Source organism: Camellia sinensis, chromosome 8 (assembly GCF_055761805.1).
Source record: "Camellia sinensis isolate YWXY chromosome 8, ASM5576180v1, whole genome shotgun sequence".
In the NCBI taxonomy this organism is placed as follows: domain Eukaryota; kingdom Viridiplantae; phylum Streptophyta; class Magnoliopsida; order Ericales; family Theaceae; genus Camellia; species Camellia sinensis.
In genome coordinates this window covers 200,224,216-200,237,303 of record NC_138968.1, presented here as the reverse complement: position 1 = coordinate 200,237,303, position 13,088 = coordinate 200,224,216, and the positions used below count along the sequence as shown (strand labels likewise).

The 13,088-nt window shown below is 32.3% G+C and overlaps 1 protein-coding gene across 6 annotated transcripts; it reads left to right on the top strand.

Moving 5' to 3' along the window:
- The first annotated feature begins 1,316 nt into the window (after positions 1-1,316).
- Positions 1,317-12,134, top strand: RGLG4 (Ca(2)-dependent phospholipid-binding protein (Copine) family). Of its 6 annotated transcripts, none has more exons than XR_014338993.1 (12): positions 1,317-1,975; positions 7,487-7,571; positions 7,796-7,936; positions 8,018-8,131; positions 8,299-8,396; positions 8,495-8,574; positions 10,073-10,178; positions 10,283-10,410; positions 10,771-10,983; positions 11,369-11,425; positions 11,555-11,597; positions 11,688-12,134. XR_014338993.1 is itself a non-coding variant. In XM_028216063.2 (12 exons), the coding sequence occupies exons 1-12, from the start codon at positions 1,553-1,555 to the stop codon at positions 11,693-11,695; spliced, it is 1,401 nt and encodes a 466-aa protein (XP_028071864.2). In that variant the 5' UTR covers positions 1,317-1,552; the 3' UTR covers positions 11,696-12,134. The 6 variants fall into 6 exon arrangements, 3 of the variants coding, with proteins under 3 accessions (XP_028071864.2, XP_028071863.2, XP_082740704.1); XM_028216063.2 differs by having other exon boundaries at positions 10,866-10,983; XR_014338992.1 differs by lacking the exon at positions 11,555-11,597.
- Positions 12,135-13,088: the final 954 nt, after the last annotated feature.

Sequence of the window (13,088 nt, the reverse complement as noted above, 5' to 3'; positions counted from 1 at the left end):
TTAATCAATTCAGTCCCAGATTTCAGTCAGTCAGTTCACTACTTCAATCAATTCAGTTACCAATCATAATCAGTCTCTGTTTAGTAGTAATTAGTGGTTAATCGGTAAACAGTGACGAGGGTTGTTACAACTTTAATATTATTCACTGAGTTTTAACTTACTGTATATATATATGTATAGATGGGTGACACGAAGAACAAGCACAGAATGATTCCTTTCGCCAAGTCACCATCGGAAGCCTTTTGAGTTTTTGGTGCCTCCAAGTCGAGGCTAAGTTTAGATGGCCTTTGGCAAGTTTATGTTTATGGTGTTGGGGTTTTGACGTTTATATATATATATGTGTGTGTGTGTGTGTGTGTGTGTGTGTATAAATGTTTTTGTACATGATGTTATGTATGTATTACAAGGTGGATAAATTAATGTAATCATGTGATTGTTCGTATAGATTCACAGATCAATAGATTATTTGTTTTAATCATGTATTAAGCTTTCTCTAGCTATGATTATTTTAATTGTACATGATGATTTTTGGTAATTTCGGATTATTGGCCAATCACCTCACCGACCCTTATGGAGTGGGGTTTGGGTCATGACAAAAACTCTAACGAAGAAAAATTTACATCAAAAATTGAAAAAACTTTTTTTTTTTTGAACCAGAAAAAAAGGGTTCTGTGGTGTCATCATGGCCCCGTTGGGCCCTAGCTCCGGGGTAACCGGTTGCCAGCTAGGAATTAACCCCCACCAAGTGAGGGACCCACTACCAGGGCACCAATGGAGGGCAGACACACGCCACAACAGAGGCCAGGAACGAGGGGAATAAAGGGCGAGCTCTCCAAAGAGATAACACACAGCCCCCTCCCAGGAATCGAACTTGATCTCCCTGCTGTGAAACATGTCGCATCCTCCACCAGGCCACCAACCCTAATGGTAAAAATAGAAAAAACTTATAGCATACATATATACAAGAGACTTGTATTATCAATGAAAAATCAATCATCTACTATTCCATTAAAACACAATTTCCCATACTTTTTATTCAATAACTAATAATTTAATAAAAAAATAAATAATAATGTGAATTCAAGAAAAAGGTAGGGTACGTAGAGAAGCTCTCCGGAGGAGAACCATATTCCTGGATTGGCCCATCCCCTTTACCTCCTCTACACAAAAAGCAAAAGGAAAAGGAAAGGGTAAAGCAATCTATTCGTTTTTGAAGTAATCATTGAGATTAAAGTTATAAGAAATTATTTAGTATTGTAATTTTTTATTTATTAAAAACCTAACATAAACAATGTGGCATAATAATCCTAAAAATCTAATAATTTTATTTCAGTTAGATGGTGCGATTGAGTCGGCGGTGGTCGTCCTCCCCGGTTTGTCTCTCGTCCTCACAAATACAGCAGAAAATTTTCCGTTATCCAACAACAATTACTAACTGCTTCTACTAACAAACAAGTACGACTCCCAGTAATAGTACTAATCAATTGAATTAATGTTAGTAGTGAAAAAGTAAGGAGGGGGCATCCGCATCAACCTGCCTAGTGGGACATGGATGTCTCCTGGAAAGCAAAAAAGTTGGCTCTTATTACACTCCACTCCAATTCTCCTTTTGTCTCCTTGTCAATTTCATGAAGGGAAAAAGAAAAATGAAATGGGAAATATAATTCCGTTTCGGAGGCAGAACCGTAGGGGTTTCAATGGCAGTAGCGGAGGCGGGGGCACTTCCAGCACCAGCACCAGCACCAGCACCGTCGGAGTAGGAGCACAACTAGGAGGAAGAAGAAGAACGACTTCTTTAAATAGGCCAATCATGTCTTCTGAGGAAACGGCAAAGCAGCAGCCGTCGTCTTCATTCCCTCCTGTCAGTCAACAAACCTCTACTACTAGTATTACATCTTCTACTGCAGTTAATAAGAACAAGAACAAGAAGAAGAAGTACGACTTCATCCCCGACAACTACTCTACCCTCGATCAGGTACTTGTGCTTCTTTCTCTCCTTCTCCCTCTTTCTTTCCGCGGCCCCCCCTGCTTTTCCTCAAAATCATGTCATGTCTCTTTGATTCCTTCCGCCAATTATAGTTATAGCTATAGCTATTATGTTGTTTGATTCTAATTTTTGTTAAACTTCCACGGATATTATCCGGTGAAATTAGCAATTTTTTTTATATTTATAATCCTACCACTAATAATCTAAAAACATATACTATAATTAAAATTATATATTTTATTATCCATTGAAAAACAAACAAACAAACATACCCACCTAGACAAAGGTGATTATTCAATCACACAACCCCCAATTTTGCAACTATTACTTGTTGGCTAATCCCTTTTCTCTATTCACCCAAAAAAAATCCCTTCTCTCTTATGCGAGAGAGAGGCTTTATATCATCTATCTGTTGGTGGTAATGGTGGTCGTGGTTGTCTTGTCTCTAGAGCCTAGATTGAGTCTTTAGCTACTAAAGCCGCTAAGACAATACCGCGGATCACTCAATTGGTTGCTTCCCCACCCCACCGTCTCTTGCCTCTTAAATAATAAAATGATAAATGATTCATCCCCCTTTTCCCCCACCCCTTTGACCCCCTCTCTCTCTCATTGGTTACCTTTTCTTTTTCTTTTTCTTTTTTTTCCTCCTCCTCCAATCACCACCTGCCACGTGGCAAAGGGAGGTGAGGGGTGACCCCCAAAAAGGGGTCCCAAGCATTATTCTAATAATAAATCCTGCCAGAAATCCAATTTTGAATGCCAAATAGACATAGAAGTAAGGTTTTAAAAATCAGCTGCAATCATTATGTTGTGTGGTTATCGTCAACCATTATAGCAAGGTGACAAAAACTTATATGTGTGATGGTTGTTTCGGTATTACGTAATAAGGATCCGTTATACACCATTACACTATTTTACAATATTCTTTCCTTTTCCAAAAAAATAAATAAATAAAAGTTTATAAATAAAAAAAAAACAAATACTAAAGTGGTTGAAACTTAAAGGAAATATCTTATATGATTTTTTTTTCTCTATAATTTTTTAAAATTTTTATTTCATTTTATTAGCATGTAAAATAAAAATATATATAAATAGTAATTGTATTTATTTTTGTAATTATTTTATTTAATATTTAGTTGTAAATATTTTTTATTTTGTTAATATAACGTTTTGTTCAAAAATGTTTTTAAAAAAATAAATAAAATCAGTAGTTCAAAAATAATTTTTATTTATGACAAATTTTTATTATTATAATCATTTCATTTAATAATTAGGATTCGTTTATCAACTATATATTTTAGTTAAAAGGTTATTACAAGTTATCACATTACTTTCTCTACTTTTCTGAATATCTTTTCATAAAAAACTAAAAATATATTAAAATAGCCTGTTTCCAAACAAGACCGTAATTGTAAATAATTTTATTTAGTTAGCTGTAAAGTGTTGTCTAAAAAAATGCCTCAAAAATAATTTTTGTTTAGAATAATGTTTGGGACCCAAAAATGTTTGGGACCCCTTTTTGGGGGGTCACCCCCTCACCCTCTTTGCCACGTGGCAGGGGGTGATTGGAGGAGCAGGAAAAAAAAGAAAAAGAAAAAGAAAAGGTAACCAATGTGAGAGAGAGGGGGTCAAAGGGGGTGGGGGGAAAAAGGGGGATGAATCATTACTCTTTTTGTTTATGACACAACTTTTATTTTTATAATCATTTCATTTAATAATTGTGAATATTTTTTATTTAATTAGTTCAAGTATTGGTCAAAAATAAATTGTAGACGTTTAAAATAAATTATTCTTAATTAATTTTTTAAATAAAATATAAAAAATTTCTGTTAGTGATTTGAAAATATGAAATATATTAGATTATACTTAAAACTTAACAAAAATTGATCAAAATCTATTTTAAACATTCTAAAAATAAAAATATACATATCGATAAATTTTCTTCAAATTATGCAAAAAAATAAAAAATAAAAAATTACGGCTCCAATTACCGGGGCTTTTCCCAAACTAAGCCTTTTTTGCATCCTATTTCCCAAACTAGGCCTAGTTTGGACGGAATTTCCAAGCTAAGCTAAAGCGCTATTACAAATCGCGCTTTCATTGTTTGGAGCCCAAAATGTGATGAATAGTGAAAGTGCTATTAAAAACCGCGCTTTTAATTAATAAAGCGCTGTTGAAAATCACGCTTTTAACATAATTTTTTTTTTTTGAAGAAAACGCTATTCGAAATAGCGCTTTCACTGTGCATTCCTATTCGGAAGAAAACACTATTTGAAATAGCGCTTTCACTGTGCTTTCTTACGAAACGTTTAAAATATATTAAAATGTGACCAAAATAAAACACAAATGCTTTGTAGCACAAATGGTAGTGTGCTTGTCTTGCACTACAGTGGCCTGGGTTCAATCCGTGGGAATTGCTACCTTTCAATTAAGTTAAACTTTTTTTTTTTTTTTTCCTTCCACTCACTCTACACTTTATATATTTATTATGTAATTTTTTTATCAAAAAAAAGTAAAATGTTTGTTTGGTTAACTAAAATTTTTTTCTATAAAATACAATTTTTTTCAAAATGTCAACATGATTATTTAAAAAGTATTCAGTGTATTTGGTTTGAATTTTTTGGATTTAGTTATTTGAAAATTGAGTTTTTTTATTTTCGTATTTTTTTGTTTTTAGTGAATATTTTTAAAATTTTAAATATTTTTTTTTTTTACTTTTTTAGATACACCTTAGTTAGATGTATCTAAAAAGTAAACAAATTGTAAAAAAATATTTTACAAAATTAATAAATACATAAAAATATAAACAATGAACTAAAAAAATATTTTTGTATTTTTAGTATCTTTTCAGCAAATTTTCATTTTTTTCAGCAAAATGTACTCAAAAAAATATGCACAGTGAAACTGTATTCCAAAAATATTTTTTCAGCAAAATGTACGCTTTTAAAATATTTTAGTACATTTTAAAATCGTACATTTTTTTATTTTTTCATAAATATATAAAGTATAGAGTGAGTGAAAAAATACAAAAAATGTACTGAAAAAATTAATACAAAATATTAATTTTTTCAGCAAAATGTACTCAAAAAATGCACGCTTTTAAAATATTTTGGTACATTTTAAAAGAGTACATTTTGCTGAAAAAATATTTTTTGAGTACGCTTTCACTGTGCATAATTTGCTGAAAAGATACTAAAACTACAAAATTATTTTTTCAGTACATTTTTTGTATTTTTATGTATTTATTAATTTTTTAAAATATTTTTTCACAATTTTTTTACTTTTTAGATACATCTAACTAAGGTGCATCTAAAAAAGTAAAAAAAAAATGTTTAAAAATTTAAAAATATTCACTAAAAACAAAAAAATACGAAAATAAAAAAACTCAGTTTTCAAATAACTAAATCCAAAAAATTCAAACAAAATACACTGAATACTTTTTAAATAATCATGTTGACATTTTAAAAAAAATTGTATTTTATAGAAAAAAAATGTAGTTAACCAAACAAACATTTTACTTTTTTTTTGATAAAAAAATTACATAATAAATATATAAAGTGTAGAGTGGGTGGAAGAAAAAAAAAATTACATAATAAATATATAAAGTGTAGAGTGGGTGGAAGAAAAAAAAAAAAATGAAAGGTAGCAATTCCCGCGGATTGAACCCACGCCACTGTGGTGCAAGACAAGCACACTACCATTTGTGCTACAAAGCATTTGTGTTTTACTTTAGTCACATTTTAATATATTTTAAATATTTTCCTAAGAAAGCACAGTGAAAGCGCTATTTCAAATAGCGTTTTCTTCCGAATACGAATGCACAGTGAAAGCGCTATTTCGAATAGCGTTTTCTTTAAAAAAAAAAAATTTATGTTAAAAGCGTGATTTTCAACAGCGCTTTATTAATTAAAAGTGCGGTTTTTAATAGCACTTTCACTATTCATTATATTTTGGACTCCAAACAGTGAAAGCGTGAGCTTTAGCTTAGTTTGAAAATTCCGTCCAAACTAGGCCTAGTTTGAGTATTAGGATGCAAAAGAGGCTTAGTTTGGGAAATTACCACCATTACGTTTTCGCCTTTACACCAGCGACCACTTTTCAAAACCTTATTTATAGAAGGATTTTCTGAATAACATATGAAGGATGTCAAGTTGATGTTTTGGATTCAATTTGTGACAAAACGAAGTATAAAATACAGCAGTTCAGAGCTTGATCATGTTCTTGACTGAACTTGGAGGATTGAGTCCCCTTTCTCTCATTCAATCCACAGTATACCTCTACTTGTTAGCCAGTTTCTAAGGTAAAAAATTAATTACTAATTGCGAGTCTTAGGTTTTAGTAATTTTGTATGGAATGGATGCTGTAAAAAAGTATGCTGGTTGTAGGCCCGTTGTCTGTGATTTTCCTCATCTTTAACCAAGTTCCAAATTCTCTCGAGTCCTATTCCCCACTCATAACAAGGTTGGTCCTATAAATTATAAACAATTAGGCCAAGGAACTTACCACCTTCTCCTCCCTTTTCTTGGAGTCTTCTTCATTCTTGAGTAATATCTTTGATCAGCTACATTATACATAGACATATGGCTATATTATGTACTAACATTGATGTATGTATAAGCTTTTTTTGGAGAAATATGGGTCCAGTGCAAATTAGAATAAGACATCGAAGTTTTTCCACAGTTCTATCAAAGAAGTGGAGATTATTTGATTTACTTTATGTTCATGATGTTGAACTCATCAATAAAATTATTTAAAAGGAAGAAATGAACTCATCAATAAAATCATTTAAAAGGAAGAAATGGTCATCGGCTTAAACTATTGACTGCAACAAATTTGCACTTGAATGCCACTACCCTTTAGACAAATATGGTATATGTTAACTGGTGGATGGAAGACAGATTTCTCCAATGCAAATCCATGATGCAACATTTTTCTTGGTTGATCTCTATTTATGCAATAATAAACAAGAAGAAATATATCCTTCCAATGGAAAATTCTTAAGACCCCTAAAACATCAACCCTAAATTTACACACAATGGCGTTGACTAGTACTTGTCATTTATCGATTTGTTTAGGAATCAATCAACCAAGAAAAACAAGAAGCTAAGTTTGATAGAAAACTCATTGTGTCCAATGAAGCATGAACATTTTTATGTTGAAAATTTTTCATTGATACTCTTATGTTGAATAAATTGATGGAGATGCCATTATAGCCGTCAAATTCCTTATTTTTGTTCTTATTTCTTTATTTATTCTTATTCTTTTCTTCTTTTTTTGTGCTGAACTCAAGTGTCTACTTTAGCATATGGGGTTCATGTCTGTTACCAATTTCCATCGACATTAAATTCTAGTAATCACTAAACACTATATGCAGATTGGCTGATTATGTTGTTTCACTCTATGCAAATACTTTTCTTTTTCTTTTTTTCCTTTTTTCTTTTTTTTGTTTGTGTTGAACTCCTGATTTGATGCAGTTCAGAACATGCTTTCCTTTCTCAGGTTACTGCAGCCTTGAGAGAATCAGGCCTTGAGTCGTCAAATCTTATTATTGGAATAGATTTCACAAAAAGTAATGAGTGGACAGGTTTGTATAGGTGTAAAACAAGTTTATTTTCCGACATAATAACATGGCCTCTCCATAGTTGGCTAATAATTATTCCATGGCCTTGAAACCAATGATCACATTGTCTTTGAATTTATATTTGGTTAAACATTGCATTTACCTTCAGATTATTTATGTTCTTATGGGAGCGTTTGTCTTAAATTTACGTGTATGTTGGGACTAATGCATTAATGTTGTCACTGAAGGCAAAATCTCATTCAACAATCGGAGCCTGCATAAGATTGGTGATATACCTAATCCATATGAGAAAGCTATCTCTATTATCGGAAAGACATTGGCTCCCTTTGATGAAGATAACTTAATTCCCTGTTTTGGGTTTGGTGATTGTAAGTTATGATCCTCTTTGAAAATTTTATTCCGAATTCAAGTTTTTCTTGTATTCATTGTTTTAATTTTTCCCTTGATAGCTACTACCCATGATCAAGAAGTGTTTAGCTTTCACAATGATCATTCACCTTGCCATGGCTTTGAAGAAGTCTTAAGTTGCTACAAGCAGATAGTTCCAAACTTGCGACTGTCTGGTTGGTGTCTTGCTCCTTTTATATCTATATGGTGTTCATATTTTGTTGGTCATTTGTAGACCATTCTGCTTTTCTAATTAACCCATGGGCTGTTTCTGATCATAACATACCATCAATGTTTTATTATCTCAAGAAATCTTATAGATATTTATTTGATTGTGTTAAAGGACCAACATCTTATGCACCGGTAGTTGAGGCTGCAGTAGACATTGTGGAGAAAAGTGGTGGGCAATACCATGTTTTGGTTATCATAGCAGATGGCCAGGTCACTTCTAAGGCTGCCTTTCTCTGATACACATGAATACGCACACACACTCAACTCACTCACTTGGCCTCCCAAACATAATTTCATTTTTCATTAAGGTCACAAGAAGCGTGAACACGGGTGACAAGGAACTCAGCCCACAAGAAGAGAAAACAATTAATTCTATTGTCAATGCAAGGTATTTTGACATAACAATATTTTAGTCCATTTAGATCATGTTTAAGGCTTTTGCTACATTGATCCTGTTTAGTCGGATTATAATTGTTGTAATGGAACTGGGTTACAATTACAATTACAAATTTCAGTTATCTAGGCCTTTTAGAAGGTCAATTTTGTTGGGTGTGTCTCTTGTATTTTGCGAGACCCATACAATTATTGGTTTCTACATGTATTTGGATTAGGTTTTGGAGTTTAGAATTCATCAGGAATCCAATGTGTAGGGTTTTATTAATTGTGTGGGACTAGGATTTCTATGGTTTGCCTATAAATACAGAACTTGTGGGGATTCTAGGAGTGATATTGAGAGGGTTGGTAGAGATGAAAGAGAGATGAAAATATAGCAGGGGCACAGGGAGTGAGCAAGGAAGCGGATTTGCTTCAGGGCTCAATTACCCTTCAGCAAGAGAACAAGTGTGGTTTCAGGGTTATAGCATTGGTGTTGGGTTTTGGGTATTTTTGGTCTCATGATTGTTCACTCCTCTTGAATCATATCACACATGTCAAAGATAGAATGTCATATTTTCTCTCTAGAATTCATATCACTCTTCTTCTACTTGGTGGATTTGAAAATCCAAAGGTAGTTGAGATATTATTTCATTTGTGCATAACGCAATTAGACAACAGTCATTAGACTAGGGTTTATTTTATCCTGGAGGCAAATTCGTTGGTAATCCGGTGCACAATAGTTTCAGTAGAATTGGCGGGAGCGAATATCTCTTAAGGAAAGTGATTTATTAAAGCGTGTTGAAGCAATCTACATTTTCCTCGATCTTTATCTTCTTCCATCACATTTACCAATTTGCACCACCTCCCATTAAATAGGCAAGCTATGTTTCAGGGTGGGAATCAGTTTTCTTTCCTCACCTTGGTCTCAACAATTCCTGAAAGGTACAATTTATTATCCACAAGCAACTTCTTAACATGTATTTGTTTAATAGGGTCATTCATACTCCTAATGTTCCCAAGAGCCTGTCTTAATCATTTTTTTTTTCTCAAGAGACTTCTTCCTTTTGACTTATTCTTCTTCAATTTCTTATTATCAAACCATTCAGCTAAGGGAACATAGTTTTCACCCTTCTCTTACACTCCCTAGTTCCTTGTCATCATTAAGCATAGGCTCTCTCCAGATTCCCCCTTACTCTTCTCAGGACTTTCATTATCCTGAGCAACTTGGTGTTTAATTGATAAATCTGTGGTGTATACAACAGATATACCTGAATGAATTTTTTTCTTTATCATCTTGAATCAAGATATTAATAATATAATAATTCTCCCAACTTTTATGGTTTTATTTTATATTATTTTTTGTGTTTGCTTTTAATCCAATTAAGCTTTGCATTGGAAGGTTTAGCTGATCTTGCAAAGTCCACATCAAGAAGGGATACTGAAAACTAAATTCTAATAACATTCCAATTCTGCCCCTCCCTGCCTTTCTTCTTTTTACTTTATTTGACCAGTAACTATCCATTATCAATTGTTCTTGTTGGTGTTGGTGATGGGCCTTGGGAAGACATGAAGAAATTTGATGACAAGGTCCCTGATCGTGAATTTGATAACTTTCAGGTACAAGGCCAGTAGCTAGCAATGTAGCATATCTTTAAGCAACTTACCCATGTTATAATTCAACATTAAGAGTCTCTTTGGTTGACTGTCTTCCATGTGTACAGTTTGTTAACTTCACTGCCATTATGTCTAAAGATGCTACTCCCTCTGAGAAAGAAACTGCTTTTGCTCTTGCTGCTCTCATGGAGATTCCCATTCAATACAAAGCAGCCATTGAGCTTGGTTTGCTAGGGTAAGGAGCATTTAATCTTGTTTCCACTTTATATTGCAATTTTGAGTACTAAACTAATCCTTTTCTTAATTTTTACTTTTGAGCCTTTCATCAAATGATAAGAGCTCCTTTGTAATCACCGTAGAAATTTGAAGTACATGGAACTGAGGTCATTCCAATTGTTTTACTTAGTAATTTATGTTGGTTCCTTGAGAGTTCCTAGAATGGTACCCTATGCTTGTCAATTTTAAAAATTTATACAGTGAGGTCATTTCATCTTTTTAATTATTGTTTTGGAGATGATAATTCTCCTGGATGCATACATGCTTTCAACTTAATTCTATATATATATAAGAGAATGACTTGGGCTTTTTTCTGAAGGCCTTGTCTAATGGAAAGCATTCAGTAGCATTTGCTATGCATGTTCTCTCTCTCTCTCTCTCTCTCTCTCTCTCATTTATCGTGTTGGGCAAAAGACGTGTGACAGGAAAAGCTAAGAAAGTAGTTCCACGCCCTCCCCCAGTTCCTTACACTCCCCGTCCTTCTCGTGAACGAAGCAATCTTTCGACACCTGTGGTAGATGAACAAAACCAGGTAATAGCCTGACTGTTATTGCTTCTCTTGTCCCATAGATACAATTGCTTGTTAGTGCTGTAAAAGTTCTCCTATATACCTTGAAAGTTGCCAGAAAAGTTGGATATTTTCTAGTTCAATTGGTATACCTAATAAAAATTAGTCAAGACAAGACGAAATATCAAAGGAAAAATGAAAGTGACTATAAATTTGCCACCCATATCAATTGATTGAACCACTTGGGTGGGTCAATCACTTTCTTCTGCTTCTCTCTCTTTTTTTTCTTAATTAAAAAAAAAAGGCACAGTAAAGAGGCAAGTGGACTGACCTTCGTTTATGGATCATTCCAATAATTTATTCAGGATATTAATCTTTTATTTCTTTTATGTTTCTTATTTGAGTGAAGGTTTGCCCAATTTGCCTGACTAATGTGAAGGATATGGCTTTTGGCTGTGGGCACACGGTGAGATGCAGTGATGACATTATTATTTTGGTTTGAGTAATGTTATACAACCTAACAAATTTTACAAATTTTTCTTACTTGCATGAGTTGTTCCTCCTGTCATATTATTCTAGTGGTTCTGTCTCACAGGTATCACAGTTTCATTATTACATATCACATATCACATTTTTGAGTAAGAAACTTTTGCAAAATTTGTTAGTTTGTATAATATTTTCCCTTGTTAGTTTGACAATTTTGAGTGATAATTAAATGTTGTTTGCAGACTTGTAGAGAATGTGGGTCAAGAGTGTCCAACTGTCCCATTTGCCGCCAGCAGATTACCAGCCGTCTCAGGTTGTATACCGGGTGATTGCACCCAGAGTGGTCCAACAGATGAGAAACGGTCATCAATGTGTACATATGTCAAGAACAACATTTTACAAACAAACATATAAACACACCAAGGAACTTTGGTACAGTTTTACAAATAAATATACCAACACACTCAATGGGTTTCAAGTGTTGGTAGTGTTTGTTTGTAAAAGCAACAACAGATTCAAGTGGATAGTGTGTTGATATGTTTGTTTGTTTGTTTGTAAAAGTGTTGGCGTACAGACATTTAACTATTCTTATTTTAAGCCTTGTTAATCTGGTTAGTCTGTTTTTTAGTATATATTGATATTAATATACCCGAATAACAATATGAAGTATGAGTTGTCTGTTTCATAAATCTAATGCTTACTTTTATTTCTATTTATTTATATTTTATTTAGCGAAATGTCATTCATAGATAACTTGGTGACTTCTTAAATTTTTTTTTTTTGGTTGAGAATGGTGACTTTTTAGATTTTGAAAGCAATGCATGACAACCTAATTTGGTATATATGTTATTGAAAATGTCTTTCACAATAATACACAACAAAGCCATTATTCATCCACTTATCATTCATTTCGTTGCCAAGTTGGTTCTTCAAAATGTTTGTAGGAACCAAAAAAAAAAAATCTCTCTTGTACTGTTGCAGTCACTATTATATAAATTAGAGAAAACATCAAGAGTATGTAAACTAAAAAAGATCATCTTCTAAGCAAGATCAATGGTTCTTTCTAAAAGAGGAAATTCATCCATCAAAGATGTACTTGAACTAATTTCATGCACTATCACTATATTGATTTTCTCTTTATAATGTCAATGGTTCTTTTTTTTTTTTTTTTTGGTTACTTTTTTTGTTGATTTATTTTCAACGGGGTGTCCATATAATGAATAAAAACAAATAAACAAACATGTTCTAAACTATCATTGAAAATCATTTACTCTTCAACGTCAAAACAATACAATTAGACCACCCAATTATAAAATTGCATTACTTTTAAATGCATTTACATATATATATATATATATTTTAATTTATAAATAAATAATTTAAATATATAATTTTAAAGTTAAAAGGGAATTTTAAAAAAAGAAAAATTACAACAAGTGTAGTGTCAGAAAAATAATTACTAGTCATTGAAAAAATTATAATTATAATTATTAATATTAATAAAAATTCTCACTAAAATACAATTCAGCTTGTTTGGTTTGGATTTTTAGGATTCATTTTTCAAAAAATTAAAAAATTTTATTTTTCATTTTTTTTTGTTTTTATTGAATTTTTTAATATTCTAAGTATTTTTTTTTTAAAAT